A 14719-nucleotide genomic window follows, 5' to 3' on the forward strand; every position below is an offset into this window, starting at 1 on the left:
AAAAAAACCCACACAAAGCCCTTTCAGGACAGCTCTGAATGTTTGAAGCGCAGGTCAGCTAAGCCTTTTGCAAGTTGCAGTGATGGTTTAGGTAATGATGGGGTCTGTGTGGGTCCGATAAGAACGGATCGATGATCATGAGACAAACACTGAGTTCGGCTTGACTTCTAGGAGGTTCTGAGTCAGGCAAGTTTCACAGTAGGTATTTCCTACCATCAACTTTTTGACCCATGCAGATACATTCCCATTCGACGAGCAAAAAAATAAACGGATGGACGTAGCGACTACCTGACACGGAAAAGAACAAGAGATAGTCATGCCTCCAAGTAACAAGTTATCAACTGAAAATTGAGGCGTTCAAAACTTCGTTTTACCCTAAAACTATCGTAGAGTGGAACTCGTTGCCACTATACAAGTACTGCGGGAGCACTCTCGTGATCATAAGATAGCTTAAAGGAAACCCAAGCAATTAGGCCCCAAAAACTGGATTTTGAAAGTCAATTTATCTAGTCATTTCTATACATGATTAGTTCAAACAACACTAGTCACAATGTATACCAACGTCCATGATGCAAAAATACGACGTTGTTGTAGTGTGAGAACTCTCTGTCCGGAGTTTTTGTAGGCTGGCGAAATTAAGGGATCATCGTGCGGCACGATTTTGTGCGGTTTTGAAATGCTCAAACTATGAAGTTATTACGCAAATTGATAAACAATGTTAGTTAATCTCACTACCATAAAAATTTCAGCAGTTTTTTTTTTTTAATTTCAAAATTTTTGACCCAAATATTGCTTTGGTTGCCTTTAAAACAACGCTTACAGATAGATGTGCAAAGGCAAGGTGTGACAGGTCGTTCAGTGCAATGTAACCACCCGATTCCGTCAAATACAATGCAGAGTCCACATAAAAGAGAAGCTTATGAATGACGAAGCAGACATAAAATATATTGATAATTTTGAAAAAATTATATAGAAAATGCTGTTTTATTCTAAATTGACGTCAACACTGCTAATGTCAAGCATACATTGACCAAACACCAGCGTACTTCAGTGAAATGTAAACACGCTCTTATTAGTACTAAAGTGTATATATTGTGTATATTTAAATGTTAACGTACCTCTGACGCATGTTTGAAAGAAGCAAATACACTAACAGTGCTAGATCAATTGATTTCTATTACAAACTACTCCAATGTTGGGTCATGTGGCGTAACGGCAAAGTGTTCGACCTAGAACCAAGAGGTCCCGAGTTCGAATCCCCCTGACGCCACCGAGATGTGGCTCCCTTGGGAGAGGCACTTTACGCGACTTTCCTCACTTCACCCAGGTCTATAAAAAAATGGGTATGTTGTTATCTGTACGTGGTACTGTTAATATAAGTTATAAAAACTTGACTGCAGTGGTCCGAAAAACCGAAGTAAAAAAATAATACTCCAATGGCAGTCACTAATTACCCTGATTTAAATCTAATATCCCATCATAAAAGTGCTATAAAAATATATCAGGTTGTAGAGATTCAATGTATGTTTAGTCAGGAAAATTTGATAAACGATGCGCGGTTCTGAAGACTAATATACGACGTCATTACGAAGGTAGGAGGGTCGTTCCATAGCGGCGCCACTCTTCCAGAAAGTCGTATAGGAGTGTCTGTCGGTGATAGTATCATACTCAGTCTGTTATGACAGTTGTAAGTAGTCGCTATGACCCGAGATGTGCCTAGCTCTCAATATTTCTTCCCTCTTTCTCGTTTCACCCTACCTGGGGTCTCTTACCTTTTCATGAACTGAGGAGTTTGCTGTCAACCATATACGTTGTCATCAAAATGCCAGTGGTCTTTATTTACACCACTAACAGGTACAATATTTTATCTTATTCATGCATTTTTGTACGTTTACCAAAAGTATAAAACATCATATATCATTCCATGTGTTTTTTTGCTAAGCTTTACCATTTTGGCTGTGTTGCAACAAGTCGTCTTCATTTTTCTTTTATCTGTTGACCATACATGAGCTTTTATGACGTTCTCTATAAAGTATATGTTATCATATCTCCAACGTATTACATTCTTAGACAATGGCCCTGAAGAACACATTCCAACGTTCAAATGGTCGTTCTGTCAATCCAAACTTCTCATGTTCAATGTATTATCTATCTACCAGATTAACTACATGGTGACGTATATCCGTATCTTATAATTATTTTACCGCTTTTTGATGAATCTCAAACCTTAGCATATTTTGTAGTCAACTTTTAGCCACGTAAACAGATAATAATTTGATAAAATTACGAATTGACGTAGGTTTTATCATCACCATCTCGTTTGCCTTTAGCTTAATTGTTGTCTAATCTGGTGTCTCTGTCGTCCGATCGTACTTTTTCATCGCTTTTTGATTATGAATTACGGCAAAACTTAAAGAGAGAACTGCTTGGGGTTTTTTTCTTGTAAATGTCTTTATAACTATTCAGTTGCATATTGATAAATATATGTCTATCAAGATAATATTTGTCAACCTTGTTGTGTCTCTTCGATCAAGGAGGTTTAATATTTAACCTCTTTGCTTCGATGAAACAATGATAACAGCGTTTCCGTATTTCTAATCAAACTCCCAATTATCAAAAGATACATAAGCTGTCAGCATGCCAGTACTAATGGGCAGTTGAGAGAGTAATTAGCTCAACACAACAAGCTGTATTCCGTCTTGGCTTATCACATCCGATATGGGTGATCATCAACGGGGATGACTGTCATGAATAAAACATATTTTCATGCTTCAATAGATAACAGATATTTCAAGGCGCTAGCATAACGCGTTATCATCATATTAATTTGCGTATTGTATTGCATTACTGAAAGCGATGGATCATCTTCGTATAGTGTACGCTATATTACGTTGTGTAGTATGGTGTGGTACATTATCGTGTGTAATGTCGCACAAGCATAGCATAGTGTCACATAGATAGACTCAGTTTCGCTGCACGGTTTCGCTGCACGGTTTCGCTGCACGGTCTAGCTCGCTGCACGGTCTCGCTGCACGGTCTCACAGCACGGTTTCGCTGCACGGTTTCGCTGCACGGTCTCACTGCACGGTTTCACTGCACGGTTTCACTGCACGGTTACACCGCACGGTTTTACTGCACGGTTTCACTGCACGGTTACACCGCACGGTTTCACGGCACAGTTTCACTGCGTGGTTTCACTGCGTGGTTTCGCTGCACGGTTTCGCTGCACGGTTTCGCTGCACGGTTCCGCTGCACGGTTCCGCTGCACGGTTCCGCTGCACGGTTTCGCTGCACGGTTTCGCTGCACGGTTTCGCTGCACGGTTTCGCTGCACGGTTTCGCTGCACGGTTTCACTGCACGGTTTCACTGCACGGTTACACCGCACGGTTTCACCGCACAGTTTCACTGCGCGGTTTCACTGCACGGTTTCACTGCACGGTTTCACAGCACTGTTATACTGCACGGTTTCACTGCACGGTTTCACTGCACGGTTTCACTGCACAGTTTCACTGCACAGTTTCAGGCGCTTCCTGCTTACAGGTTTTCAAACTTCTTATAAAGTTCTTCTTTTATCTTGACCTTTGAAGAAGTTAACATTTTAGTCACGAAAACACCATTCAGTTCACGTGTAACTTACGAGATAGCTTTTACAGGCGCTTTGGTGTAGTAGGCAGTGACCGTCAAATACCCATTCCCTAAACAGTTAAGAAAACATGCATGCAGACATGTTTTGGTTTATGGCGAAGTTGAGATATCATAAATAATCATAGGACAGAACTCTCGTGAATTGATACCAAACCTCTCATCAGTAGCAATGTCCTCTCGTCCATCGTACATTCAGCATATCACCATTACCGATGCTACAGAGGAAATATTCGGCTTCGTAGACAGATCTAAAAGCTTCTTGGCGAAGCTATGGATCTTAGGCAATCTCCGAAGGTGTTACATAGGCAGGAAATAGGTGTCTGGATTTTCTAAAGACACTCTACAGCCAGACATCTTTCGCTTTAAGAAGACGCACTCTCGTATATATACATATCACGGCGCTTTGAAGGAAAACCGCACCATTTCGAAACAAGTACAAGTGAATTTTGACCATACCGCTTTCGGCTAACTATTAAAGAAAAGGCCGCCGCCACTTTGAATATTCAGTTCTGTTGATCTTCGGGGAAAAAGACTGCCTCTAGGTTATGTTCACGCAAAAAAATCCCTGGAAATTTGGCTCTTTAGAAATGCTGTTATATCTTCTTCTTTCTGTTACATCGCCACATGAAAGCTAATGCTATACAGTGTATGATCTACCAGAACAAATTGAACTAGGAACAGGGAATTATGATATACATTCAGCTGGTAATATTCGACAAAATCCTTCACATAAAGGAGGATGTAAATGGGGGCACACAAATGGACACTATTGGAGTATCACTCTGCAGCATCTGTTCTGAAAGTCCTTCAAATGCCCAGCCTGTAGCAAAATGACACCGACAAGGATACAGCTGCTTTTATTGTGAAAGAAAATTTAATACATCATTTGAACCGAATCATATCCTTGCGGAGCTTCTAGTTCTGGAGGGACACGGTTTAAGGCTAGGAAAGGAATATCAAGTATCGTGGCAGTACCAAATACAGATTCTGAAGCTCTTTCGTGAGTTTGAAAAACATTAAACAATTTCACTACAAATCAAGCAGAAACGACAATTTAAAGTAGTATTATTTATATGGTATGAGGTCTAATTCTATAGGTGATATGCGAGCAGTTTTTACACGTCGAATTTGAAGGTAGCAGAACACAGTTTTTGGCCCATGGGGATTTCTATAGTTAAGGGGCACAAGGTGACTGGCTTTGACACGGTAAAAATTATAGTGCGGTGCACTTGAGAAGTATGAAAAACGAATATGTTTGAGTTTAGGGTAAAACCTACAAATATCTCAAAAACCAAAAAATTCTGTCGGCGTATTGGCTCCTCATGCCCACTTTGACACAGCGCTCTGCGAGAGGTCATTGAACTGCAGCCTACTCACCCTGAGAGGCGGTTGCATAAGAGGGCGCATAAATACACAAATTAAAGCGGAAAAGGTCCACCATCCATATCCTACAGTCTAAAAGCCGACAAATTTCTACACCACACAGCTCAGTTTACACGTCGATGCCTCTCACATGCAGCTTTCTACCCAGTCTTTAAGAGTTTGGGCCGCACTACATTTTGTACCCGCGTCATAGACCCCCGGGGGTCGCGGAGATATACTGTGTTCTGCGACCTTGAAGCTTGATTTGCAGTTGCCTTAAGTGCATGCAGTAAAGGTGTTCGTGTGACCTTTGCTTAAGAGGGTTCAGGATTCTGGGCGGTGGAAACGCTTCGGCGGTGAGGCATTATGTTATCTATATCTCCAGCTGGGACATTTTGAATTATGTAATACGCACCTCTTGACCATCTATATCCATTCTTCCTTAGATGTTGTGCCCTCTAGCGATATGGAATAAACTTACAGCTTTTGAACTTTCGAAATACAGTATGAAAAATGTGTTCAGCTCCAAATTCAGACAATTTAAGTCGGAAAATTTGAACTATGCATTTGATCTCCGCATTCTTTGTACCGTTTGTGTTGAAGATGGGTAAAGGGAGTCGTTGTTAACAAGAACAATTGTTCGTAAAAGCTAGGAACAAACTTCAGAGATGCCGTCTTACTACAGGTAAGTTTGAAACAAAAATGACGAGAAGATGTAATAGATACGTAGTAGAGGTTTATACAAAGTGTTAAAAGAAAGCTTATACACACACAATACGGTTTATACATGGTCATCCTTGTAGCTTACTTTGAAACGATAAAAAAGGTGCATAGGTTTGTCAGTACATAGGATTGGCATTTACTCATTTGTATTCCCTTTGATTTCGTCTTGGTTTTTTTTTCGTCTTTCAATGTTTCTGTCACAGTGGCAATGTCAATAGAAAACAGCGCTCTCTTTCGATTTCCATCAAAACTACAACTGTTACCAGCTATCGACATAAACAACTTCTACAAACATCTTAAATCACATTTGTAACTGCGTCCTATAGTCATACGTGACAGCCGTCGAAGTAACAGATATTACAGCAAGTGTTTAGAATAATTACAAAAAATTGAGACATATATCTAAACCACATCGTTTATTCTACCTGGCTTTTGTAAAAATAGAAAACAACAAACCATATGACAAATGTCTTTTGTTACGGATAACACTATTTCATGTACAAACATAGATAATATAAGCTATACTGTATGTAAAAATAATCTGTACAGTCGGAAATATTTTACATAGTCGCTTCTCTGTTATACGAAATGATGTGATGAACACTTGCGGGGTTTGGGAACAAGAACGGCTCTTGTGCAGAGAAGTTTGGGAACGACGAAAAGGTGGGGCCGGTTGTGTATCCATGGTAACGGGCTACGTCATGAGGCACACTGGTTGAAGGTAAGATGGCGGCGTCTTGCTGGTGGAGCATTCGCATCCTAGCCGCAGTCTGCTTCTTCCATTTCGTTCTGAACAAAGAAAAGATGAAAAATGAATTTTCTGGAATAAGCAAGATATTGTATCGTCTCACAGCAACATTTCACGCTATAAATTTAGTCGCTTATCTCATATACGCCCCCTAGCGTGTACTGTGTGGCCTACAGTAAACAAAGCGAAAAGAAGGTAATGAATTTTCTTGAATAAGCAAAAGTTTGCGTCGCCTCACATCAAACTTTCACACTGTAAAATTAGTCACATGTCATGGGCGCCTCCTACCGTGTTTTATTTGAATTGCAGAAACTACCTTCTGTTCTGGAACCACGTTTTGACTTGGATTTCTGTCAGCTCCAGGGATTCCGCCAACTCCACCCGTTTGCTTACACTCAGGTACTTGTCCTTCTTAAACTCTTCTTCAAGGCGCTCCAGCTGACAAGAAAGATAAAAGAATTTCATTGAAATATCATCATAATTACAGTTTTCAATAACAGCTCGTATTTCATTGTGTCTAGTTCAAGCCGAATTTCGATTTTAGTTATAAAGACATACAATACATTGTAGATATTGAAAGTGTACATGGATCTGAGTTTCACTTTTTATCACATTGATAACGTAGAGTAAGAAAGTCATTTTTTCCGTTTCACAATCTTTTTTTCTAAAACCTAAGATTATCATATCTTATATTTTTGTATATCAATTGCTATTCATAAGGGTTGCAACATTAATTTTTCCAACCTGTCTGCTTGAGTAAGCCTGACGTGGCTTCCGGTCCAAAGGCAGTTTCCGCTTCCTTGGACGTTGCATGCTGGGTAGGATTGCTTTGCTGGCTGCAAGCGTCATGGCCAATGGCTGTCCTAAAGTTGGAATTCAAATGGAATATCTGTTAAGCCAAGGTTAAGCTATGTAGGAAGGAATATAGGCAAAAGCGTAGGGAAGAAACAGGGCTACAACAAAAAGAGACGACGGTAATAGAAAAGAAGGAAAACAGGCAAGGACAAAGGAAAACCATTATTATTAGTGTTACCATTGTTATTATTATGTGGATTCCACCAAGTTTTGTTTGTTAAATTTATTTATTCCCTGTTGGGTTTTTTTTTTTAGAAATAAATAGATAAAAAGAAAGAAAGAAAGAATTTAAGAAAGAATTAGCGAAAGAAAGAAAAAGACCAAAAGGACAGAAAAAGAAAAAGAATATACAAATAATGAAGGAAGAAATAGGGAATGAAGGAAAGAAAAAGAACGCACAAACGAAATAAAGAAAAGGAAACTGTAGGCATAAGATGGAGGGGAGAGAAGGAGGGAAGTAGAGAGAGAGAAGAGGTAGGGTGAGATAGAGCGAGAGAGAGAGAGTAAGAGAGAGAGAGAGTTAGTGAGATAGAGCGAGCGAGAGAGAGAGAAAGTGAGTGAGAGAGAGACAGAGAGTGAGATAGAGCGAGCGAGAGAGAGAAAGTGAGTGAGTGAGACACAGAGAGACAGAGAGTGAGATAGAGCGAGCGAGAGAGAAAGTGAGTGAGTGAGTGAGAAAGAGAGAGACGGAGAGAGAGCGAGAGAAAGTGAGTGAGTGAGACAAAGAGAGAGACACGGAGAGACAGAGAGAGTGAGATAGAGCCAGCGAGCGAGAGAAAAAGTGAGTGAGAAAGAGAGAGAGAGCGAGAGAGACAGAGAGAGTGAGATCGAGCGAGAGAGAGAGAGAGAAAGCAGAAAGCAGCTTCTCAACCAACGGGAGGTCACCAGTTGAGATTACATAAACTCTGTCGGCGACCCGTTAAACACGATACACAGATCAAATACATCGGGGCGTTTATACCATTACTGGTGTTAATTCGTCCAAATCCCCCCTTTGTCTCGCAGGTGTAGCCATCAATCAGCGCCTTCTCTATTTTCCCGGCCGGACAAAGGGAGCACAAAGCCCGGCCGCGGCCCGGGGTTATTGGGTCCATGTTAGGTCAGCGGCGTCTGTGTATCGTACGCCGAGCCAGGTTAGAATAACAAGTGGATGAAAGGTCTAAATTATGTCGCCGTTAACTCGTCGTGCTCTAACCTGCATTCTGTTTGGTGCTTCAAAAGATCTAAGTGCGGTGATATAAACAAGGTCTTCAAAAGAAAGAGGGCTGCTCTAATGTTTGTAGGATTAGTACAACTTCGGTACAATAGGAGTTTTCGAGGTCCTGAACATATCACGTTCTTGGCTTCCTTGTTCCATGTCTCTTGTTTGAGTTGCAACAAGCAAAAAAAATGACACAATACTCCAAACCCTAAACTCGTATACAAAGTGTAAACTGTTCTGACAAAAAGGACCGGTTTCATAAGACCCCCCCGTTATTTCTATTCACTAGACTTGAAATCTAATCTAAGCGTTTCAGTCCGAATTGATGACAAGTCTGGATTAAAGGAGACAGCCAATGTTTGATCAAGAAATTGAAACTTAGATACCGAACCGAGATATGAAGGGATGGTAAACTACTATAACTAGCTGATGGTTGAGGTGGTTTATCATGATCAATCACTGAAACTGATAACTTTCCACTAGACGTCGATCACGCTGCGACCTCTCTGCGACCTAAATTAGATTTGTATAACCTTTGACTAATTGGAACATTAGTTGTTCTTTTTTTTATCTATGAGATTCGTTGAGCGCTCTGTCAAAGCTCTCGGTCGCAGTAGCCTCCATAGCAGGCTCTCTGTGCCTTTTTTGGCTTATACATGGTTACGGACTGGCTGCGAAAACGACCAAGTACAAAAAGCAGTCATCCCCAAAAAGTGTAGTATATATAAGCCCCACAAAAGGCACATAGAGTCTGCTATGGAGGCTAGGTCGCAGCGTGTCGCAGCAAGTTCGCCGCCCTGGTGGAATTCGGCAGTTGTAAACGCCCTTATCTCAAGGTTAGATAACGTTCCCAAATTCATTTTGCTACACACTTTGTCATCACGGAAGTCCGCACTTTGTAAAGAGGAGATAATGACCGGATTATCCTGATGACAGCTCAGACAGATTAGAACAGGAGTCCTTTGTGACATCAGAGGTAACAGATATCCCACGGAAGATGAAGATATTTTAATCCGCAGGTGCGCTGGATTTTCCGAAGGGCCTTTTTCATGGAAGGCTACGCGTTCTTGATTTTCAAAGCGGCGACGTGTTTTCTTAAAAACTATAGAGAAGGTCATATTGCCTCTGTTTTCAAGGAGGTTAGGTGGTAAGGTTACCGATTCAAGTAGTTGCTTGTAGAAAATAGAAATAGATTAATCACACAAGCTTGAAATTATCGAGCAAGGTATATTCCTTTAAAATCACACATAAGACAACGACGTTTGTCCAATTGTACCATGAACAAAATGATGTAATACTGATACGTTGTAGATTCGTAGACATTTTACTCTTAGTTCATGTAGGTCACAGTTTGTGGTATGAGATATCTACCTGTCTAGCTACTAGTATCTACAAGTGAGGGTAAGAATTAAGAAAACTTTTTCAGTGGTCATGAGTTCAAGCATTCCCTTTGTCAGTCATCAGTTCTTTTAATTATTTTTCTTATAACTGTGAAGAACGATCCGTAACTAAGCAACAGCTGCTGATAGAAAACTTCGGGAGAGGAGCAATAGTCCGATTTTAGTCTGAAACATTTTTTTGCCAAAATGAAATATACAATTCAGAGTCTGAATTGCACATTTCATTTTGGCAAAAAAAATGTATCATTATTCAGACCATAGCACTGTCTCTGCATAGTAAAAGTTTACACGCACGGTCCCTTTGTGGGAAAGGACGGTATAGTTTCTAAGTCTTTACCTTATTGTCCCTGATTTCAAACCAACATCCAATTTCCAACGATACGCTAGAATGGAAGAGTGAAAACAGTATCACTAAAACTCTGTATTTACCCGACAGGACCACCAGCTTTCGTACACAGGAAAACTAGGTTATCATAAACACAGTTTAGCCGGTAACGGAAATAAGCAACATCTACTGTAAACAAAGACCCTTTACGGAACTGTTACGCAAACTGTCTTTTTTCGTCTGATAAACAGTTCGGCTTTACAAAGTCAATGATAAAATGCTTACGGCCAGATTTAAAATGAATAAAAGCTGCTATTTCGAAGGAAAGACAGAAATATTATTTTCCCCTTTCTTTCATCAAGTCTCCTTTTGTCTAGCGTTGGAAATCTGAGCTTGATGTCTTGATTAATACCAGTTACACGCATCGCTAGTGATCCTCATCTTCCTTCGGAATCTGTAATAGAAACTTTGATGAAAGACTTGATAACGATGTGACCAAAGATGCACCTGTGTTTGCTTTATAGCAGGAGAAAAAACGCCACCTTGTGTATCAGTTTGCAAAGTAAATGTGTTCTTTTGTGTAAAATAATGGAACGGTGTAACTACTCTTATTCGTAATCACCAGCAAAAATGTATGACTTTTCACACGATTCTGGCTGGTGACAAAATGACGTAGAAAAAACAACAACAACACCTAAAAGCGGACTTAGTCAGACTTATAGATTCCTCATTACAAACTAAAATTCCACTTCTGCCTTATCATTCCTAAGAATTTTGATCGATAGCATGTCGTTTTTATTTTTCAATATAGTTCTTCGTCCAAATTTAAGACATGATGGACTGCTCTCAAACGAGCATTACCTCATAATCTTCAGTATAGAAATAAGAATACGTATGGATCAATCGTGTTAATTTGTATATATTCGTTAGCCTCTACTAGGCTCCGCGCGATCCGTGGATCGCCTATTGAGCTTCACTGTATAGCGGAGTACCCTTGGCATACTATTCACTCTACTTGGCCGATTTATACTATTTTCCCAGCGATCGCGCGGAGCCTGGTAGAGGCTATATATTCGTTGCATTCTTTCCCGGATCCCCGCTATACCAATATGTATCTATGAACCTATCCCTCTCCCTTTCTCTTCCCTTCTCTCTATCTTGTAGCACAAGCTTAAGTGGATACAGTTTATGAGCCCCAAATATCAAGCGTTCAGTCGTTTCCATAGATCAAAGAACGCCACGTGCATTGTTGTAAAGAGAAACAAGACATTTTCTTGGCGATTTAACTTTTCCTTAGAAAGTGCTCCCTAGAAAAAGAACGGGGACAGAGATAGAAGAGAACGGAAGTGTCTAGACAAAAATAGATGTGTATGTTAAAAATATCATACCCAGTAGGAGAGGTGGGACCAGGAAACGTACATATTTTTGACAAAACGTCACTATCAAAAAGACGCCGATGTCCAAGATTCTCCGACCCAAGGCTTCGTATTATTGTAACCTAAAGAGCTGGAACTGAACACAAAGTACACTGACCTAACATGGACCCAATAAACTCCTCCTCCTGTCTTTATGTTTACCGTCTTTTGTCTGACCGAGAAATTTAACACTCTACGCATGTAAAGATACACTCTAACAACAAAACCCGGCGACCTGGGGGACTTAAACTGTGTAAAAGCATGACAATTGAGAACATCTGAGCTAGGTGAGCAGTTCTTTCTTGCTGACAGACGAATTTGGCTTATCCATGGCGTTAGGGTAGTTTTATTTAGGAGTCGCTAGTGGGTCAACTGATGGTACATGAGATAAAATCGTAAGAGTAAACGATTGAAGTGTGTTCAATCTTATTCGAGTTACGGTGCAGGCGTTGTAGTTTGACAACTTGTTAACGAAACCCGCCGGTGAAAAGGCAACTATACTCCTTGTAAAAGGGGAAAACCAGTACGGGACGAATTCCTTCTTTTTTCATTGTAACAAAAGAACGCTTCTAATTTTTCCTGTGAAAAACTCAACGGGAGCCTAGTGCACTGCAATCATAGGTGTGAAGATAGAAAACGCACTACGATAAGTTATCTCCTATTTTGGACGAAATGGAAAAGGCATATTAAAATTTACCAAACGCTGAGATCGAAGGCAAATTTTCGATTTTGTGGACGATTACAGACAAGGGGAAACAAAAATTGCGACGACTTTTGGTAAAGTTTTAGACAGAAATAATCATCAAAGGCTTCGAAGTAAACAGCACTCGTATTCTAACGATCCGCATCTTGCACTACTGCATTGATTGTTAAAAAGATACTTGATAGGTTGAATATCTTTCCATTGTGGATCCCGGAGTAACTTCTATATTATAGTTATTAATATCCAACAGAGCGTTGCTAATAGGCCTAAGCTCTGATGCCATAAACTATAAAACAGCTTCATTTGCCGCTTCTTTTTTCAACACTACGGCTACGGCGGCATTTGTTCGTATATGGTTGAAATCATGTTTGAAATAAACCGTACAAATCTTATCATGGCCATCAAAGAATGTGTATCGTATATAGCTATTTACTTCTTTCTATGTAGTTTTTTTTTGCCGTTTTGTTCGTTCTCGAGTTCTCTGCGAAGAGTCTTTGTGAGCGCTGAAGACCAAGCCGCTGCGCTTTTTCACGCTTCACGGCGCAAAATAAACTATCTATATAACGACGCACGTGGACTAGAGGAACTAAAACCAAAGGGCTTTAAAAAGGCTACACTAAAGTCAGAATAAAACCTAGCTCACTTACCGGCGCCGTGAAAAGGGATGTTGTTCCCGTTGAAAACTTGGGTCATCCACGCCAGCCTTCCGACGGGAACAGACGGGGGGAGGGCCCTCCCCACCCCGCCGGGAATCTCGTACACGACCCGGTGATCCTGCGAGCCTTGATAAAATGGTCCGTGTGGGATCCCGTGTATCCAATGGCCGTGATTTTTCGTCACGGGGAAGTTTTCTACTCTTCTGACCGGAGATGAACCAAGAATGTTCTCGATGGAGAAGGAAAGAGATGACCGGGACGCCTGGCCCACGTCTTCGGGAGCAGGCGCGATGTCGTCCGCCCGTTCCGCTTCCATCCCGCCGCTTGTATCACCCTCCTTGCTTGTATCCAACAATATCCCGACACCTGTCGATTCTATCTAACCTACGCTCTCGCCTTCTTGTCCCTAACTAGATTCCGACTTCAACACCCTGTTCAAAACTAAAACTAAAACTTGAAAATGTCCTAACTTGAAGCAGACGTCCTCTAAGCTTTGACCGACTCCCGAAAAGACTACCATACCGTCTGAACCTTGTAGATAAACCTTTCCACGATGATCACGTGTTGTAATTTACTTTACACCTTACACGCAATAGCGAGTTTACAAACGAAGCATATGGTCCATAGAGGAGTGTCGCACCCCACTATAAAGACCCTGATTCTCCTATTAGCACCTTGTTGCCAGACACATTCGTTTTCGGACGAGTCCACTTCAACGCGACAGGGGTGCGTCTTCAATGCTGCGAAAATACAGTTACGACTTGGCAGAATCTCTTTTTTACCATTTTTCAATGAGTCACGATCACATAGATTTTGCCAACTGTAAGATATAAACTTTGCAAACTTTATTTTAAAGATACTTATATTCGACTGTATACGATATTCGGCTAAAACAATTTTAACAGTTGAAATAGTCTGCCCGAAAGAAACGTGTATTACTTTTTATGCCTGACCAAAGCCCACGAACCCACATAGAAATTTATCACAAATACGTTGAGAAATAACACTAATAGATATGCCAACGAAAAGATGCATCCAATTTTTCAAAGGCACTTGTACAAGACAAGAATTCTTCAGTTTACCCCCTCCTTCGTCTTGTCATCGTGATTTCACATGTACAAGTTAACACCTAATTTCTAACTGCTGAACATTCTAACACCTATCCTCCCGTGGTCTGGTACCTCCAGGCACGGTAAGCCTGACTAATGTCTTCTCCAGAAAAAAGAATCGTGAGAACTTGGTTTGAAAATGGTTCTTTGTGTGGGAGGGAACGCTACGCTAAACGGTTCTACTTCTAGTGAGTATGAGAACCCACATTGTACTCTACGTCATGCTTCTGAGGCAAGATGGCGGATAGCCTACGGAACACCATGTCGTTTTTCGGACAAAGATACTTGGAAAAAGACTAACCGTAACTTATAAGCCAAGCATTTCATATAACTTATAAGGGGTTAGATATGTGGTTAGTCTATACTCTCCAAGCGGAAGAGGGTTCCGGCTGGTTTTGACTTTTTTTTTTTGTTTTTTTTTTGTTTCTTGAAGAGACAAAAAAAAATGACAAAGTAGAAAGCCCGACATGCCGACAAAAACGCATAAAAACACGTCAAAAACCAGCCGGACCCTCTCTTCTTCTTGGAGAGTACCTAGTCTATAACGTATCGCTGCAACTCTAAATTCTGGGCCATG

The 14719-nt window shown here is 40.8% G+C and overlaps 1 protein-coding gene across 1 annotated transcript; it reads right to left on the reverse strand.

Annotated features, from left to right (window-relative positions):
* Positions 1-6131: 6131 nt before the first annotated feature.
* On the reverse strand, positions 6132-13433 carry LOC136446321 (T-cell leukemia homeobox protein 3-like). The gene is made up of 4 exons (XM_066444674.1): positions 13025-13433; positions 7223-7341; positions 6795-6916; positions 6132-6519 (listed from the first exon to the last, which is right to left on the reverse strand). Exons 1-4 carry the CDS (start codon positions 13347-13349, stop codon positions 6291-6293), a joined length of 795 nt encoding a protein of 264 aa, XP_066300771.1. The 5' UTR covers positions 13350-13433; the 3' UTR covers positions 6132-6290.
* Between the last annotated feature and the right edge of the window lie 1286 nt (positions 13434-14719).

Source organism: Branchiostoma lanceolatum, chromosome 12 (assembly GCF_035083965.1).
Source record: "Branchiostoma lanceolatum isolate klBraLanc5 chromosome 12, klBraLanc5.hap2, whole genome shotgun sequence".
Taxonomy (NCBI): Eukaryota; Metazoa; Chordata; class Leptocardii; order Amphioxiformes; family Branchiostomatidae; genus Branchiostoma; species Branchiostoma lanceolatum.

Bases quoted from the DNA above. Each gene is read 5' to 3' on its own strand.
- LOC136446321 (XM_066444674.1), bottom strand. From the start codon at position 13,349: ATGGAAGCGGAACGGGCGGACGACATCGCGCCTGCTCCCGAAGACGTG. The intron at 6,917-7,222 runs GTTGGAAAAATT...CTTTCTTGTCAG, and splicing joins AGGCTTACTCAAGCAGACAG to CTGGAGCGCCTTGAAGAAGA. The intron at 6,520-6,794 runs GTAGTTTCTGCA...TTCTTTGTTCAG, and splicing joins ACGTGGTTCCAGAACAGAAG to AACGAAATGGAAGAAGCAGA.